Source organism: Carcharodon carcharias, chromosome 20 (genome assembly GCF_017639515.1).
Source record: "Carcharodon carcharias isolate sCarCar2 chromosome 20, sCarCar2.pri, whole genome shotgun sequence".
In the NCBI taxonomy this organism is placed as follows: domain Eukaryota; kingdom Metazoa; phylum Chordata; class Chondrichthyes; order Lamniformes; family Lamnidae; genus Carcharodon; species Carcharodon carcharias.
Window position 1 is genome coordinate 84,976,058 of NC_054486.1, and position 18,548 is coordinate 84,994,605.

General features: G+C 42.9%; 1 protein-coding gene across 2 annotated transcripts in view; it reads left to right on the forward strand.

Annotated features, from left to right (window-relative positions):
* Positions 1-18,548, forward strand: part of prkcha (protein kinase C, eta, a) — a 217,089-nt gene that overhangs the window by 117,465 nt on the left and 81,076 nt on the right. For both annotated transcript variants that reach the window (XM_041214867.1, XM_041214866.1), the window contains exons 4-7: positions 8,758-8,932; positions 11,384-11,418; positions 12,315-12,397; positions 17,072-17,201. In XM_041214867.1, coding sequence (XP_041070801.1) covers positions 8,758-8,932; positions 11,384-11,418; positions 12,315-12,397; positions 17,072-17,201 — 423 coding nt within the window. The remainder of the gene's footprint in view (positions 1-8,757; positions 8,933-11,383; positions 11,419-12,314; positions 12,398-17,071; positions 17,202-18,548) is intronic.

Consider the following 18,548-nt stretch of genomic DNA (forward strand, 5'->3'; position numbering starts at 1 on the left):
ATTTATTGCCCATCCCTAGTTGCCTCTTGTGGCTACAAGAGTAGGGCAAAGGCGGGGCACTCTACAATAAATGGCCCAACTCCTGACTGCACCAAGCTTCTCCCTATCTACAGGCTCAAACTAGGAATGTGATGGACTATTCACCACTCGCCTGGATGGGTGCAACTGCAACAACACTCAAATAGCTCAACATCATCCAGGACAGAGTACTTTGGTGCCACAGGCACATTGTGGCTACAGTATGTGTGACCTACATGGTATAACTTGAGAAGGTAAGTTCAACAGCACCTCCCTCCTTTGAGACCCCCACTATTGATAGGAGCAATCAACTTTGTAGTGATGTCGGCATCTCCAAGCCACACATGCTTCTGATGTAGATGTATATCATCACTGCTCCTTCATCATCTCTGGATCAATATCTGAGAACTTCCTCTGCCAAGAACCATTGTGAAACCATGACTGGAAGGACTGGAGCAGCTCAAGAAAGAGGTCCACTGCTGCCTTCTCGAGGCAACTAGGTATGAACAATAAATGCAGCCTTGTTGGGGCTTACCAGGCTTCAAAAACAAATTTATTCAAAAAATGTCTCATTCAAAAGACAGCGGGGTGAAAATTAGTTCTTTGTGCAGTATTCCCTGGACAGAAAATAGGACAAAAAGGATCAATTTCAGACACAATATCCCGAGCCCAATCTGTGCTTCAACACAGGCTCCTGTAATTGTGGAGCAGGCTTTGTAGACAGCTGCCTAAAGCAGGTGTTTGAAACCTTGTATATGTAAATGAGGGTCCTATTTGTAAAAAGTTGTTTGAATTGAGCAGTGCAGGAGTAGTGGTTTCTGAGGCCAAAGCTGGCTGATGCTCGAGACTTACAAACAAACAAATATACAAGCAAAGAGCAGGAGTGGGCCATTCAGCCCCTCGAGCCTGTTCTGCCATTTTATCAAATCATGTTTGATCTGTTAGTAGCCTAAAATCTGCATCCCATCTCCCGCCAAATACAGTACCTTTGGCAGTGAGGCAGAAGGCCCAATATAAATCTTCTGCAAATGGTGTGTTGCCATGTGGAGATATAACAGTCACTAACAGCCAACCCAGTTGATTTTAATTTCACGTTGGCCTCAGACCACCTTCCTGTAAAGCCAATGAATGTCAAAGGGTGATAGTTAGTTTCTCTCTTGTTGGAGATGGTCATTGCCTGGCAATTAGGTGGTGTGAATGTTATTTGCCACTTGTCAGCCCAAGCCTGGATATTGTCCAGGTCTTGCTAAACTTGGACATGGAGTGCTTCAGAATCTGAGGAGCCGTGAATGGTGCAGAACCTTGTGCAATCATCAGGAAATGTCCCCACATGTGACCTTATGAGGGAAGGAAGGCCATTGATGAAGCAGCTGAAGATAGTTGGGCCCAGGACACTACCCTGAGGAACTCCTACAGTGATGTTCTGGAATTGGGATGATTGGCCTCCAACAACCACAACCATCTTCCTTTGTGCTAGGTATGACTCCAACCAATGGAGAGTTTTCCCTGATTCCAATTGACTCCATTTTTTCCAGGACTCCCTGATGCCACACTCGGTCAAGTGTTGCCTTGATTTCAAAGCCCGTCACTCTCACCTCACCTCTTGAGTTTGGTTCTTTTATCCATGTTTGAACCAAGACTGTAATGAGGTCAGGAACTGAGTGACCCTGCCGGAACCCAAACTGAGCATCAGTGAACGGGTTATTGCTAAGCAAGTGTCACCTCATAGCACTGTTGATGACCCTTTCCATCACTTTACTGATCATCGAGGGTAGACTGATAGGTCGGTAATTGGCTGGGTTGGATTTGTCCTGCTTTTTGTGTGCAGGACACACCTGGGTAATTTTCCACATAGCCGAGTAGATGCCAGTGGTGTAACTGTACTGAAATAGCTTGGCTAGGGGCATAGCAAGTTCTGGAGCACAAGTCTTCAATACTATTGCCAGAATATTGTCAGGGCCCATAGCTTTTTCAGTATCCTGTGCCTTCAGCCATTTCTTGATATCATGTGGAGTGAATCGAATTGGCTGAAGACTGGCACCTGTGATGGCGGGGACTTCTGGAGGAGGCCGAGATGTATCATCCACTCGGCACTTCTGCTGAAGATTGCTGCAAATGCTTCAGCCTTATCATTTGCACTGATGTACTGGGCACCCCCGTCATTGAGGATAGGGACATTTGTGGAGCCACCTCCTCCATTAAGTTGTTTAATTGTCCCCCACCATTCAAGATGGCAGGACTACAGAGCTTAAATCTGATCCATTGGTTGTGGAATCACTTAGCTCTGTCTATCGCTTGCCGCATATGCTGTTTGGCATGCAAGTAGTCCTGTGTTGTAGCTTCACAAGGTTGACAGCTCATTTTTAGGTATGCCTGGTGCCGCTCCTAGCATGCCCTCCTGCACTCTTCATTGAACCAGGGTTTGCTGATAATGGAAGAGTGAAGGTTATGCCTGGTCATGGGTTTCCAGATTGTGGTTGAGTACAATTCTGCTGCTGCTGATGGCCCACAGCATCTCATGGTTGCCCAGGGTTGCTAGATCTGTTTGAAATCTATCCCATTTAACATGATGGTAGTACCACACAGCACAATGGATGGTATCCTCAATGTGAAGGCAGAACTTTGTCTCTATAAGGATTGTGTGATGGTTACTCCTACTGATACTGCCATGGACAGGTTCGTCTGCGACAGGCAGGTTGATGAGGATGAGGTCAAGTATGTTTTTCCCTTTTGTTGTTGCCCTCACCAACTGTCGCAGACCCAGTCTAGCAGCTATGTCATTTAGGACTTGGCCAGCTCAGTCAGTAGTGGTGCTACTGAGCCACTCTTGGTGATGGACATTGAAGTCCCTGACCAAGAGTACATTTTGTGCCCTTGCCACCCTCAGTGCTTCCTGCAAGTGGTGTTCAATATGGAGGAGCACTGATTCATCAGTTGAGGGGGGAGGGACAGTAGATGGCAATCAGCAGGGGACTTCCTTGCCCATGTTTTACCTGTTGCTATGAGACTTCATGGGCCCGGAGGCAACATTGAGCACTCCTAGGGTACAAAAACAAAAATACCTGGAAAAACTCAGCAGGTCTGGCAGCATCTGTGGAAGGAAGCACAGTTAACGTTTCGAGTCCACATGACTCTTCAACAGAACTAAGGAAAAATAGAAAAGGGGTGAAATATAAGCTGGTTTAAGGGGGGGGGTGTTGGGACAAGAGAGCTGGATAGAGGGCCAGAGACTCCTAGGATAACTCTCTCCCAACTGTATTCACTGTGCCACCACCACTCCTGGGACATTGTAGCTCTGTGAGGATAACTATGCTTGACTAGTCTGTGAGAAAGCTCTCCTAATTTTGGCACAAGCCCCCCAGATGTTAGTAAGGAGGACTTTGCAGGGTCGACAGGTCTTGCTGTTGTCATTTCCAGTGCCTAGGTCGATATTGGGTGATCTGTCCGATTTCATTCCTTATTGACTTGCTTTTAATGGTTTGATACAACTAGTAGGCCATTTCAGGGGGCAGTTAAGAGTCAACCATATTGCTGTGGGGTCTGGAGTCACATGTAGGCCAGAACAGGATGGCAGATTTCCTTCCCTAAAGGGATGTAGTGAACCAGATGGGTTTCTACAACAATTGACATGGTTTCATTGTCATTAGATTTTTAATTCCAGATATTTTTATTGAATTCAAATTCTACCATGGAACCCGGGTCCACACAGCATTACCCCGGGCCCCTGGATTATTAATCTAGTGACAATACCACTATGCTATCACCTCCCCCGCTAACAGCGCTACCACTGAATCGAATTGATAAGAACCATGAAACTTGTTTGTAGTGTCCATGGATTGAACTATGAGGAAAACTGGAAAAATTGGATTTTCCAGCTGCCAAAGGAGATTGCTGAGATGAAATTTTATAAAGGTAGACAATATGGAGCACTAATTCAATGCAAGATGCAACAATAGAACAAGGGGACATGGGTTGAAAATGGTAGAAAGTCAATTTATGACTGATGAATATCACAATACAGATTGACCAGTAATTGGAATGGTTGCAGGATACATGGATGCCCGATAGATAACCAAAGATGAGTAAATGGCCCTCCTGACCTGTATTTATTTTGTGAGGAGAATTTGTCCTTTTTGCAACCTCCTATTGATTTAGAAGCATGTTCTGCTGCCCCAAGATGACAGGACAAGAACATGAAATTGGGTATTTGATCCAGTGGTGGATCAACTATAACATAGAGGGTTGCAGTGACTGACACACTGAAAGCATTGGAAGACATCACAGCCCATAACTGGGGGTGAATTGAGGGCTAATTGTGGTCACGTTATACTGATACCACTAAGATTGTATACATAAGCTGCATCCTTTCTCTATAGTTCCCACTGTTTTGTATTTTGACTTTAACTCTATTGTAGAAGGTTTACATGAAGCATAGTTGTCAACCATTTCAGCCCTCTATTTTGGGCTGCTCAAATGATACTGCCCAAGTCTGTGGCCTGTGGAACTTTACAAACAGCCCCACAGCACTTCATGAGTTATCACTTCTGCATATTTGTGGACTGTGTATAGTGAGGGAGAACTCACAAAGTGTTCCAGAGAGGTTTTGAGACTTTCTAACTACTTGCTTTATTCATAGGCAGGCGGATATGTTTTTCCTCCAAAAAAAATTCATTCTCACAATGTGGGTGTTGGCAATACTGGCATTTATAACACATCCTTAATTGCCCTGAGAAAATTATGATGGCCTTCTTCTTGAATAGCTGTGTAGTGAAGGTCCTCATAGTGGATTGAATGACTTCTGCCTGATGTAGGTTTAAGCCCCACTTCAGGAAGCAAGCATTTATCTAGACTGACACTTCAATGTAGCATTAAAGTGTCAACCATGTTGGCGTGGGTCTGGAGTCACTTTGGGTAATGACAGCAGGTTCCTCACTTAAATCAATGAAGCAATTGGGTTTTTATATCAATCCAACAGCTTCATAGTTACTTTTTCCTGATTTCAATTTGTTATTTACTGATTTTGATCTGAATTCAAATCTTCAGATTCTCATGGTGGGATTTGAGCTCTCATTCTCTGAATTACCAATCCAACAATATAGCTAGTGTACTGCCATCCCAGTGTTGCCCGTCTGCTTTCGTGCTTGCAAGCAAAATAATGTAACCTTACAAGCCTTCTTGGCACAGGTGCAAAAGTGTTTTTTGTGTTCACACAGTTATTGTGGATTCATGCACAATAATTACAAACTGGTGAAGTTTGACAACCAAAATACTCCTTTCATTTACATCCTCAAAGTGTGTTTACTATTAGACTGAGGGGTTTGGGTAAAGATTCTCACGTTACCACAGGCAATGGGATCTCTCCGATGATGTTTTGGATTTGAAGAGTATCAAAAATAAATTCAGAAAATGTTGCAACAGGTCAATCAACATAGAAAAGAGAAGTTGGTGTTTCAAAGGAGAACTTCAGTCAGCGCAGTCCCACACAGGATCTCACCCAAATTACTGCCTTGTTATCTCTCTTTGCCTGCATTGACCTGCTGTGTATTTCTGGCATTTTCTTTTTCTGATCTAAGATTTCAAGCATTTGACGTTTTTAAATGAAAAATAAATTGCTGAACAAGTTACAAAGCTCTGAATCTTTGGGTGAAATTTTACTGTGAGTCAGCAGATGTAATGCAGAGCTCTTGAACAGCCCCCATGAGGAGAGGAGGCACTGGGGGGTATCCTAGTTACCAACTACCTAAAATAACGCGAATGGGACATGTTGTTCAGCTCCTTCATGCCAATTGTGCCCCAGCTGGAAAATCTCTTTGATTCTTTGCTATTTTAAATTGTCCCGTAATATATATTTGCAATGGTGCAATGCATGTACAAAACATTCAAGGCATAATGTTCATGGCAAAATCAGCTTGAAGTGCTGTAGATCATGGGCTGGAACTTACTGGCCAGAATCTTTGGCTCGGCGAGTGGGGGTGGGGCCTGCTCGCCGACGCGTAAAATGAGCGTATCCCGACGTCACCGTGCATCATTCCGATTTTCAGTTCGGCAGGCTCACACTGGAGTCGGCTGCATGCCCGCCAAACTGCCAAAGGCCTATTAAGGCCATTTAAAAACTAATTAAACCACTTAACATAGCTGCCCGTCTAACCTTACGGTTGAGGTTTCATGAACGATTTATAAGTGATATAAAGATTTTCATTAAAATTCATGGACATGTCCCAGCTCATGTGACACTTTTGCATGAGGGGACATGTCCTAAATCTTTTTTATTTTCTTTATTAAAACTTTTGAAACTCAAACTGATCTCCCTGAGGCAGAGATTTCTGCACTCGTTCGCGTGCATGCGTGAAAGAACGCAGGCCTTGATTCTCCCTCCTCCTCCAGCCCCGCACCCGTTCCCGCCCAACACCCCTGACGGAGAAAATTCTCCCCACTAGGTTTTTGGAGATGGGTTGGGAGGCAGATGGGCCGGTAAACTGCAATGGAAGGTGTCAGGAAGGGAGCCCAATGCCTTGCTTTCCTGCTGCCATGGCGTTTTACCAGTGGTGAGAGCCTCAGCAGTATGGCTGCCCACTGGGTTAAGAATGACCATGAAATGATTGTTGTAAAAATCCATCTGGTTCACTAGGAAACCTGCTGGTCTGGCCTATATGTGACACCAGACCTACAGCAGTGTGGTTGACCCTTAAATGCCCTCTGGGCTGTAAATGCTGGCCTAGCCATTGATGCCCACGTCCCAAGAATGAATAAAAAAAAACATTGTAAGGCAGCAGAAAAGGAATTGGGAGTGGTTTATGGTCAGTGGGGGAGGAGTGTTCTGTTTCTGAAATAAAGAACTGAAACACCAAGTAATGGGGAATCTAAATAAAAAATACTTTATTTGGAATTTTAATTTTATGGACAGGGAACTGTTTGGTTCTTTTCATTTGGATAATTTCTCGCTGACAGCTTAACTTTCATGTAGGATTAGCATTGTGTTAAGTGATTTATGCATTACTGCCTTGCTAAGTTAAAATTAAGTGATAAAAGGTATTTCCTGGATTGTGAATATTTATCACCATCTGCAAACATGTGCATCAAATCAGGTTTTTTTTAAAAAATCAGTTGTCGCTTCTTGGAGGCTATAAGTAATAAAATTCACATTGCAGGCACTTCTTGTGACATACAAGAAGGCTTCTTTTGTATTACCACCTTCCTAATTAATAAACTTCATAGAAAAATAAACATTATTTGTAGGAAACCTGGTCAGGTGTCTATAAAATTTGCACCATTTCCTGTGAGTTCTTGACCTCAGTGGGGAATGTGTCAATTCATCTCTGTTTTTGATGCTGAGTCACCAGCTCCCTGATGCAGAGCAGAAAGTGTAGACAAGGGATCAAAACAGAGCGCAACATGAGGAAATGTTCCTGGAGGAAAGTGCTCCCAGATATCCCTAGAAAATAGATTGCTTTCCCACCGGAATGCATCTTTCCCTTCAGAAATTGGTAAATAGTGCGCAATAAAATAGTTAATGTACTTCGTACAAAACTGCAGCTTAAGTTGTGACCGTTCCACTACATAGCCACTGTAATTCATTCTTTTCATTGATTACATGTAAGGCCATTAGATTTCACACAAAAATAAACAAAATCATGGCATTAGATCCCAAAACACCCATTCAAATTCCTTAATTCCAGTATAAGGGAATTTAGCTGCCATGAAGTAGTGGCATTGGTCACAGTACTGTTTATCAGTTGTCTTTTGGGATGTTAGCTTTTATAGGACAGCCACTTTTTTGGAAGTCATTCATCAGGTTTGCCAAGTTGCAAGTGTTGATGTACCATGGAGATGTCACATGGTCAGATGGTGAAGGTCTCTTATTAAAGCTACAGGTTCTACGAGTTTTAACAGATCACTTTAACCACTGCTATGATAGCAGGAAAAGCTTCATCTCCCTGGCATCATCTTCCTTCTCTTGCCCTCCAATGAGAGAAATGCCGGGATGTAGCAGCAACTAAAACAGCCACCCCAATCTCAGTTCTTTATTTCAAGGACAGAACGCTCCTCCCCCACTAACCATAAGCCGCTCCCAATTTATTTTCTGCAGGAGGCTGCAATCTTACAGACTACTCTCTGATTGTATGGTAGATCTACTTTAAACTGGCAAAAGAATTCAAGGACATCAACAAAATGAGAAGTTGTATTGCATTCCTTTTTCTGTTTGGAAAGGGCATGAGTCAGGAAAACAGTGTTGTGATTGTTAGTTTTTATTAGTCAAAACACTTTTCCATTAAAACAGTGCTCCTTTAGAGCACATAAAGAACCCTCATGGTACGTATTGTGCCTGTGTGCCAAATAGGTCATCTTAATTAATAGTCATTGAATACTATCACCTGTGCCATGCTTTGAAAAGATTAATGTGCTATTTCCAAAATAGCCAGTGCTAGTAGAAAGAGCAAAAGTGACACTCTGGTCATGTTACAGTTAGATAATAGAAAATCAGATGTACTTTGGTCTAAATCCGAGGAAAGCTGCCAAATACTGAAAGCAGCTGTTCAAATGCAGGAAGGTCAGTGCAGAACCACTGCAGGCTGATCTTTAATCTCTCAGTGACTGAGATGATACAAGTAGTTTGCGAATTCTGATTTAAAATACCTCCTTTACCTGATGTAATTGCACATGGTAGGGCCAACTGAAAAGATTACCTGATTTTGGGATTTGGCATCCATTTTTAATAGACTTTTTACAATTTCTTTTCAGATCCCGAAGAACAAGTGAAAAGCAATTCAAATGAAAGAGCGTTCAAGGAGCGCATATTTTCTAGGAAACGCCAAGGTGCGATGCGGCGAAAGATTCACCAAGTCAACAATCATAAGTTCATGGCCACATATCTGCGACAGCCCACGTACTGCTCCCATTGCAGGGAATTCATATGGTAGGAAGCTCCTGTGTTCAGTTACATGCCTTAAACAAATCCAGTGCTTTTTGTTTAAATGTTAAAATCCTGAAAAATGAAACATCTGTCAAGGGCATTCCATATCTGTTACCCTTTCACACAAAAAGTGAAGGGCTCTCTTTCAGCTTCCAGACAAGAAAAGAGTGCTCATCCACTCAACACTTGATGCCCTTGTGTGAATAAAGATAATCAGTAGTGACCCCTGATGTTGAAGTGTTTTCACTGCTACACCTTTTGGTGTCGCAAATACAGTTTATTTTATGCAAACATTTTGAAAGGGCAGCTACTTAAAGTTTACTTGAGATAAAATGGAAGGTTTATGTACCCCTTTCACTTATCCTAAGAGCCATGGCTTATTGGCAGCACTACCCAAACTATTTCCTACTACAACTCATTTAAGCACTTGAAAATTAATGTAACCCCACACACCAAGAAAAATAAAACAGTAATAAAGCAGCATAGTAACAATCAGTGTATAATTTGTTACAACTATGAGATTTATAAGATTGGTATGTTTTGGGAAAATGTCTTTTTAAAAATTCTTTCATGGGATGTGGGTGTCGCTGGCTGGGCCAGCATTTATTGACCATCCCTAATTGTCCTTGAGAAGATGGTGACAAGCTGCCTTCTTGAACCACTGCAATTGAGGTAAAAAAAAGGGGTCATGTGACCTGTTCTGAAGTCTGCCTGACAGCAAGCCTGGGCGGTCTGATTGTTAGAGATTAACAGGGCCCAGATTGTTTTACTGGGAAGATGTCACAAGGTGTTTATACTTTGAAACAATGGCACAGCCTGTGTGTCAACAGTGGATAGACTGTGAGTTCCCATGTCCCAGAAAAGTGCTGAGAATGTTGGGTTGTAAACAGTTGTGCTTTCAACTGTCCATTTAGTTCCAAGATGAAAGAGAGTTGGGCTTTCAAGAATAGCTGATCAGCATTTCTACCTGGATACAAGGCCCATGTGATTCACTTTGCCATAGTGATGGACTTTGAGATGGGAAGGGTACAGAGGAAGCCATCATGATATCAGATTACAGGCTTTGCTAACTTATCACTAAATATCAAAGACAGGTTCATTGGCCAGGGTTCAGGAGAGAGAGAGAGAGAGAGAGCGGTTAGAAGCAAAAATCTCCTATATTTCACCATGTTGGAATGCAGGTGGAATCTCATGCTTATATGGGAAGACCAAATTCATGGGGAATTAAAACAAGGCTGGAAAATTTGCCTAGCTTTATTTAGAGAGAGAAGTCACCAGGAAACCTCTCACTGTGAAAGACAGTTCTTCAGTTAAGAGTTTTCAGGCTGGGAAAGGAAAAGATCAAAAATAAACCCTCAGGAGTTAAGAATTATTTTGGACTAATTCTGGGAGAATCGATTTAAAGGAGAGTGTAACATATACCTGATGGTGGATTTTTTTGGTTGTACTAAAAATAAGAAGGGGCTATTTCATTCTGTAATTTCAAATATAAGTCACCTTCAAAAATAATGTTTAACCAAAAGTGCTTTTGGTTGTTTTGTTACAGTAAATGCCTTAAATATGAAACCTTGATGTGTCATGGTTTCAGCTATTAACTGGAAGTTAGAATTTCTTTTTAGAAAGTTATTGGTCTCCACAGGGATTGTAACAAATTTTTAAAGTTCATGTAGTATAGATAAACATACAATACACCGTACAAATATGAAAACCTGTGATGAAAATTCCAGGCCCTCAGTGACCGGGCTGTCGCTGGTCACTAAACCCATGTCCGCCTCTGTTGCCGCTGCTCTGAGAAGCCACGCTGAGAAACATAGATACATAGATGCATAGTTATGTCACAGCATGCCTTGTTGGAGCGGCCAATCAAAGTGTCCAATGCCGGGAGTTCATCTTGTGACTGGTTACCTCCCACTGCCTGGACAATTGGAGATTAACATGATTTCATTTCTCATGACCCCAGCTGGTATTTCTGTGACCCTAATTGAGACCCATAGTTTGGAAACCACTAGCCTATGGTGTCAACTGGGGCAAACTCCTTCACAGAGGAGCTTAACAAGCTAATGCATTGCCGAAGTAATGCAGCAGTAGTTAACAGCCAAGAGAGTTCAGATGGCGGGAATTGTTTCTTCATAAACTGGGTCACCAGCACATCAGCAGGTTGTCAGGAAAGGTGTTTGAGGCCAAGGCACTGGACTCTTTTTATTCTTTCGTGGGAGTTGAGCATCACTGGAAAGGCCAGCACTTGTTCCTCATTCCTCATTGCCCTTGAGAAGACGGTGGTGGTAAGCCACCACCTTCCTCGCCTTACAGCCCCTAGCTGCTTCTTAAATGCACTCAAGGTGGTAGGCAGCTAGGGGCTGTAAGGCGAGGAAGGCAAAATGATGAGACGAAATGAATTGACGCACCATCTTCGTCCCAACCTATCTGGTGATTTTTATGTTCTTTTATCCACAGGGGAATTTTTGGAAAGCAGGGATACCAGTGTCAAGGTAATCGATTATTCCAGTATGATGATACTGATGAGGTAAATCGTACATTGAGGAATGGACATTAAAATGGAGTCATGCAGAAGCACAATTTCACAGTCAAATTCCCACCTTAGATATGAGACCCAGCTAAAAGCAAATATCCCGATTTTATCCGGATTGACCATTGCCGGATTGGCCTGGATTAGGAATCTGGATTTGTGCTCATTCTTATTTTTACCATAAATTCCTGTAACAGAATTGAATGGCATTCATGAAATAGATGAGTCAACTAATGACCTCTGCTGATCAGTGTAAACATTCCTGACGTTGGCAGTGAATCACGGGGCTGCCAACTCATTGGGTTCTGGAGAATTTTGGAACTTACGGTTAGCACCTAGAGAAAAGTCTGTTGATCAAAATTAAGCCCTTTCTCACCTGAAGTCTGTTAAATTTCTAATCAGAGGTTTTTGCTGCTAGGTCATTATTTGTTGCTCACTCTGCTGTGTGAGTGAAGATCTGCCAGTGATCACAGACAACAAACTGCTTTAGAGTGAAGAATCTCATCCTTTGCTCACTCAGCATGTGATGTGAGAACTGATTCTTTAAGAATATTTACAACACTGAAGACTTCACTGAGCTAAACAATTTCATCATTTAAAAAAGACCTACGGAATTGAAAAGATGGGGCGGAATTTTCCAGCCCCCGCCCGCCGCTAGGATCAATCTGGTCCTGTCAAAAGTCAGTGGACTTTTGGTGGTTGGTCCTCCACATCCCTCGCGATGGGTTCCACACGTGGTGCTGGAAAATCCAGGCCATGGTGCTTTAAACAAAATTGTATTTGCTGCTCAGTCAGTGACAGAATGCGGTTTGAATGGGTAGCTTGTAGCATTAACCCTTGCCCCTGTTTGTTTCACAGTGTGTACGTGTGTGGTCCACAAACGCTGTCACCAGTTAATTGTCACAGCATGTCCTAGAATAAAGAAGGACAAGAAAGAGGAGGTATGAGCAGGACTGAATTTCTGTGTATGGTGATGTTTGGATCTGGTATGGGTGAATGTATATATGTATGTGTAGTGTTGCCACCACGAACACGTGAGATTTCCAGTTGCATGTTAGCTGCATGTACAATGCCCCACTGTATGCCACAAAGGTAAAGGTTTATCACATGGGCTGAATGGGGATGGCTGCTCCATGTTTGAATCTGAGTTTGTCATCCTGCTACAGTTGCTACTTTTCTTTATCGATGTATTCAGTGTTGTGATCAGCCAGAATTGAAATCTTTCATTTGGAATATCCTACTATTTTGAGTAAATGTTTATTCAGAAACACAAATTGATAGACATTCACCTCCATGAGTGATTTTTTCTGAAAAGTGGAATGTGGGGGGATGGGGAGAACCCCCTTTTCCAGGGCATCCTGTGGCTGCAGCTGCCCCCAAGCGTGCAGCGAGTGCCTCTAAGCCTGCCTGAAGCACTGGTCCCCTGGCCTGCCACCTTGAAGCTGCCATCAGGCAGCTAAACTGCCCCCCACACCCTGCCCCTCCACCGCCATCCCTGGAAACCTGGGAGCTGACTGTAAAATCTCAGTTGGCCTTGGTTAACAGGTCTCAATATGTTCTTAATGATCGTGATCCCTATACCCACCTCATATGAGCGAGTAATCCTGCCGCCTGCCCTACCCATCTCCAGGAAAATGGCCTGAGGGCACGCTGTAACTGGGAAACTGGCACCACAGCCAGCAGGGTCCAAAAAATCTAGCCCATGATGCCTGTCAAACTGCACTATGTAGCTGCTCTGGTTGCTATGTAACAGATAGGAGCCCACAACAACCTAACTTGGGGGAAGGCAAAGGGGGCAGAGGGGGTTGTCAATTCTTCCTAATCAGAAATTATCCATGGACAAAATGAGTTTCTTTCCAGAAGTCACATTATTTTTGATTGAGGATCGGACAGTTTTCAGATCTTCAATCAAAGTGTTTCTGTTGACCTTCTTGTTTCATGGTCCCAGTCAGATAAATAAAGCACAAGCACCCTCTGGTGGCAGAGAATATGAATAGTAATGTTTCAATACACTCCATTTACTTTTGTTCACTACTCACCTCATTTGTTACAAGCTCCTGGAACCTTGTGACCATAATTTTTGACAGTTATGCAAGATCAAAATTCATGCCTGCCTTCCTTACTCAATGAAACCTAATCAAGCGATTAAGGTGTTTGTAGGAGCTGACAGGGTAGATTGAGAGAAACTGTTTTCTCTGGTGGAGGTGTCCAGGACAAGGGGGCATAAACTTGGAATTAGAGCCAGGCAGTTCAAGGCTGATGCTGGGAATCACTCTCTCAGACATCGGGTGGTGGAAATTTAAGGGATTTAAGCCAGAAGCTATTGAGGCTAAGGCAACTAAAAATTTCAAAACCAAGATTGATGGATTGTCAATAAGTAAGGGTATCGAGAGTTATGGAATGAAGGTGGATAAGTGGAGTTAGGGTACAGATCGAATTGCAGGGTAGTACAGACTCAAGAGACCAAATGGACTTGCTCTTGTTTCTACATTCAACAGAATATATGAAAAATGGGAAGCTGGCAGATGGGTTTTGTCATCCCAACACCTTGTAATCCAACAATAGCTGGAATATTTATACAGTGCCTTCAATGTAAAAAGAAAGTTGAGGCGGTGCCTAAGGTAGAAAAGAAGAGAATACCGAAAGAATTGGAGCGGTGGCAGAACGTTTTGTCAAAGAGATAGTTTTGACAGGGTTAAACCTTTCTAGGCATCAGGTGAAGGAGATTCTGACTCATTCACATCTTTGTAAGACAGTAATCCTTATTATCATAAAAATACCTGGAAAAACTCAGCAGGTCTGGCAGCATCTGTGGAGAGGAATACAGTTAACATTTCGAGAGCGTATGACTCTTCAACAGAACTAAGGTAAAATAGAAATACTTAGTTCTGTTGAAGAGTCATATGGACTCAAAATGTTAACTGTGTTCGTCCCGCAGATGCTGCCAAATCTGCTGATTTTTTCAAGGTATTTTTATTTTTGTTTTGGTTTTCCAGCATCTGCAGTTTTTTGCTATTATCCTTATTATCATTCTTAGCTCTCTGAATTCTTTCATCACCCCCTGATCCCGCGCCCCCCCCCCCCCCCCAACCTCCCTAATTTGGGTTTTGTCCTACACACAACATATGATCCTTCATGTAGGTGCGCAACATAAGGCTAGATTTTCATGGAGTCAGAGAGACTCCATTGAGGGATGAAAATGGTGACTGGGACCTGTTTGCTGGATTCCCAACCTCATTCCTGGGATTTCTGATCTTCAGGAGTGCCCTTTAAAGATTTGGGCTGGTGCAGGTCACAAGCCCACACCCTGGTCTCCTGACCTGGTCAGCTGTATTGAAGGGATAGGCATGCCCTAGTCATCCGCAATTCTCAGGGAACTAGACCAGCTATCCAAAGAGTTGTGGTTTATGGCACCTCAGAGGTGTTGTGAACCATAGCCTGGATGAAAGAACCTTTTGAAATGTAAGTTTAAAAGGTGCCCCTCTTGCGTTCCATGCCAAGGTATGCCCCTCACCCACCCACCCTAGGCCCCTCATGTTCCCAATGCCAAGTTATGACACTTCCATACCCATTTGCCCACTATACACTGTATAGAACTAATGTATCCCATAATGACAAGAGGATGTGTATAAAACAAAGCTTTAAAAAATCATTCATTGACAACTTTCCACTTTCTTAAAAAAATAACCCTTTTTACTACAGGCCAATAAAACTGTCAATATTCCAGGCCTTTAAAGTATCAGTAGCAGAAACTGTAAGCAATTGAATCTTCGTTGTGTGTAAATAAATATTGCGAAATTGACAGAACGGATCAAAGAACCAAAGCTGTCAATCAAGTAAATTTTTCCCTGGGGCTCAGGTGATTCAGTGCGCTAATGGATTTTTGGGCTTTCAGCCAAGCCTCATTATGTATTCTTGGCTGAGAGCCTACCCATCCATTAGAGCATTGAAACACCTGAGCCCTTGGAAAACATTGCTTGATTGATAGCTCTGGCTGATCTATCAATTCAGTAATGTTTATTCACACAAGATACTAAGAGTTCAAGTGCTTGCAGTTTTAGCTATTGATACTTTAAAGGATCTGGATGATTGACACTTCTATTGGCTTGCAGTAAAAAAGCTTTTTTAAGTGGATGTTATCAATGAATGACTTTTTTATTGCTTTTTTCAAATATCCAATGGTCACTGTAGGGTTCATTGGTTCTATACAGTGTACGGTCAATGAACGGACATGGAAGTTCGATATTTGGCATGAGGGAACCATCGGGTGTGAGTGAGGCATACCTTAGCATGGGGGGAGTGGGGTGGCGCATGAGGTGGCACGGATGCATTGGGAATGTGAGGGCTTAGAGGACCTTGCTTCTTCAATTATAGCTGGGACAAAGTCCCACAACACTGAGGTGGACCTTTTAAATAGTCAGGCTCAGTACCCAGCAGATGCTGTTGCTGCCTCTGAACTCTTTTCCATGGTGGCTGGTGAACTGCAGCCTACGCATGCAACCACCCTCCCCCACAACCACCCCCTGCCCTACCCCACTCCCAACAATGAAAATCCTGTCTTTCCTGGCACTTTCTCCCAAACTTTTCCAACTCCTGCTACTCGCCTCTAGGATGAAAATCCAGCCCACAATGAGTAAACTGTTTGAAACTCCTGGGAAAGAATAAGTTAGATTAGAAGCTAATGCAATGAATAGTAGACTGGCCAATGAATGCACACGCCAAGACATTCTTGTGCTTGCACTGGGGAAATCATTTTATCCAGTGGGAAATTTTCCTGGAATTGTTCACTGTCCGGATTAGTTTAGTGACTAAAGGCACTATGTGATAGAATAATGGTTGTACAGACCAGCAAGTTGCCAGGTTCCTTCACTAATCAACTCTAAGTCATGCAATCTCAGCAGAGATTGTGAGGGAGGAGCAAGGGAAACTGGCTTCACTGTGTCTGGGTAAGGCAGAGGGGGTGGGGGGGTTGCAGTTAGCCCTATACTTCACTGTTGATTGCAATCTGACAGCCCCTGCCAGAGACCGACTTGTGTAGATGCTGGGGAAAAGCAAAGTCAGATCTAACTATGTTGGCCCTTATGGCTGATTAAGCCACAGCCTTATGGACAAGGCACCAGAAGAATACAGCTGCTTATGAATCTGTCCCTTGGGTTGGGTCACTACCCTTTGAAGAGAAGTGAGAAAGGGTAAGGGCAGTAGAGCTTTTAGAATGCTTTCTGTATTAGCAGTTGCACACCAGGGTGAGATCTGAGTGGTCTTTGGGGCAATGTGAATAATGTTGCTGCCTATAGAATCTCAGAGTCCATTGGGTGAAACATACTTCAGAATGTTCAACATAGATAGGTGTAAAAGGGACAGTATCAGGTCAGCCTGCCTAACTTTCCTGTCCAGCATCTGTTTTAGGCCAGAAGTGGAAAGTTCTGCCTATACAGCTAGAAGGTTTCCAGCATCCGCAGTTTTTTTTTTATCAGCTAGAAGGTTAGATCCCTAACAGGAAAGGGAAACAAAAGTGACATTGAAAATAAAATCAGGACTTACAAAATGGTCCCAATAGGGAAAATATTTATCTGTGTCTGCATCTGTCTTAAACAATTGACAATTATATTTGACAGGTATGTGAACAAAGATTCAGCATCAATGTACGTCACCAATTCAGCATCCACAACTACAAGGTGCCAACTTTCTGTGATCATTGTGGCTCTCTTCTCTATGGGTTGTTGAGGCAAGGAAAGCAGTGTAAAGGTAACCAACTCCATAAGGCACTCTTCCTTTACTTCCTGAGGTAAAAGAGAAAAGCAGAGTTTGTACACAATTACAGAGAATAGGATTGTCCAGCAAGAGGCTCCCACACAATGCTTTTCAATATACTTCATGGTGAGTGAAGCAAGGGGAATCGTTGATGGCTTATGTGAAAAAGTGTGTGGCTTGGGCTGTCTCACACCCTGAAACAGAGCATGTTAAAAAGGTTAAAGGTTAGGAGGGGACAGGGTAAGGAGTTGAGATGAGAGAGCAGCAGGGCAAAACATTCAGTTGATTATGGGGTATCAGAAGATTTGTGCTTATGAAACAAAGAGCTTGACCACTATATTGAGAAGGTAGTGCTGAATTGTTTCCTCACTGCTGCTTACAGGGGATGTTTATAAAATGGATTAACAATGAATAGAATCAATTGGTAATTATGTTCATGCTGGCGTAGCTCGATCAGTAGAACTCATCTCTGAGACAAAATGTTGTCAAGGTAATTTCGACTAGGGCTGATCTGCTATCAGCCATTTCACATGGTCACCCAAGATTAAAATGAACCCAAGTCCCAAGCAGTACTGTATTGTCCTTTGGATGAGCTGTTGAATCGAGATCCTGTCTCCATGTTCAAGTGCATATTAAAAGAGCGCAGGACGTTATTTAAAAAGCGGAGGAGAGGGTCCTCCCACATCCAAGGTTTGTCTAGTTGTGTGTTGGATGTTGCTGGCATAATAACAATTGCTGCCCTCCAAAGAGCCATTCATTGTGTGATAATGCTTTCTTTGGTCTTTTCATGTAGAGTTACATCCCTCAGAACTAATAGAAAGCCTTGTTCCCGATCAGAAATGCAATTCTCTTGGTCAACCTGCTGTCATTGGAATGGTAGCTGGAATGACTGGAAGGGATTATGATCAGGAGTAAATTGAGTGTGCCGAGTGTAGGAATCCATTCTACCACCTTTATACAACTCAAACCTGAGCCCTCCTAAAAAATGCAGTCACGGGATCAATTTCATCCAGGACATTATCGTAGGATTGTGGTAATGAAACAAAAAGCCTGTTGTGTGGCCCCACAGACAATGAGCACAGTGTGGTCCCTCTTCATCAAAACAGTTTAATAGATGCCCTGTCAGTTTTGGAATCCTGAGGTCATACAGACTAATTTATCAAGGGAGTTAATGGTCTGCTGATGATTATTTGAGGGGAGTCATAGTGACTGGGAGAGCTTGTTATTTCCTGTATACCTATTAAGGGCTGGTCTATGTGAAGGTGTTACATAGTATGCTGGACATGTAGAATTTCACAGAGAAATTCCCACCCCCCCCTTTGTACTTTTAAGTTGTTGACG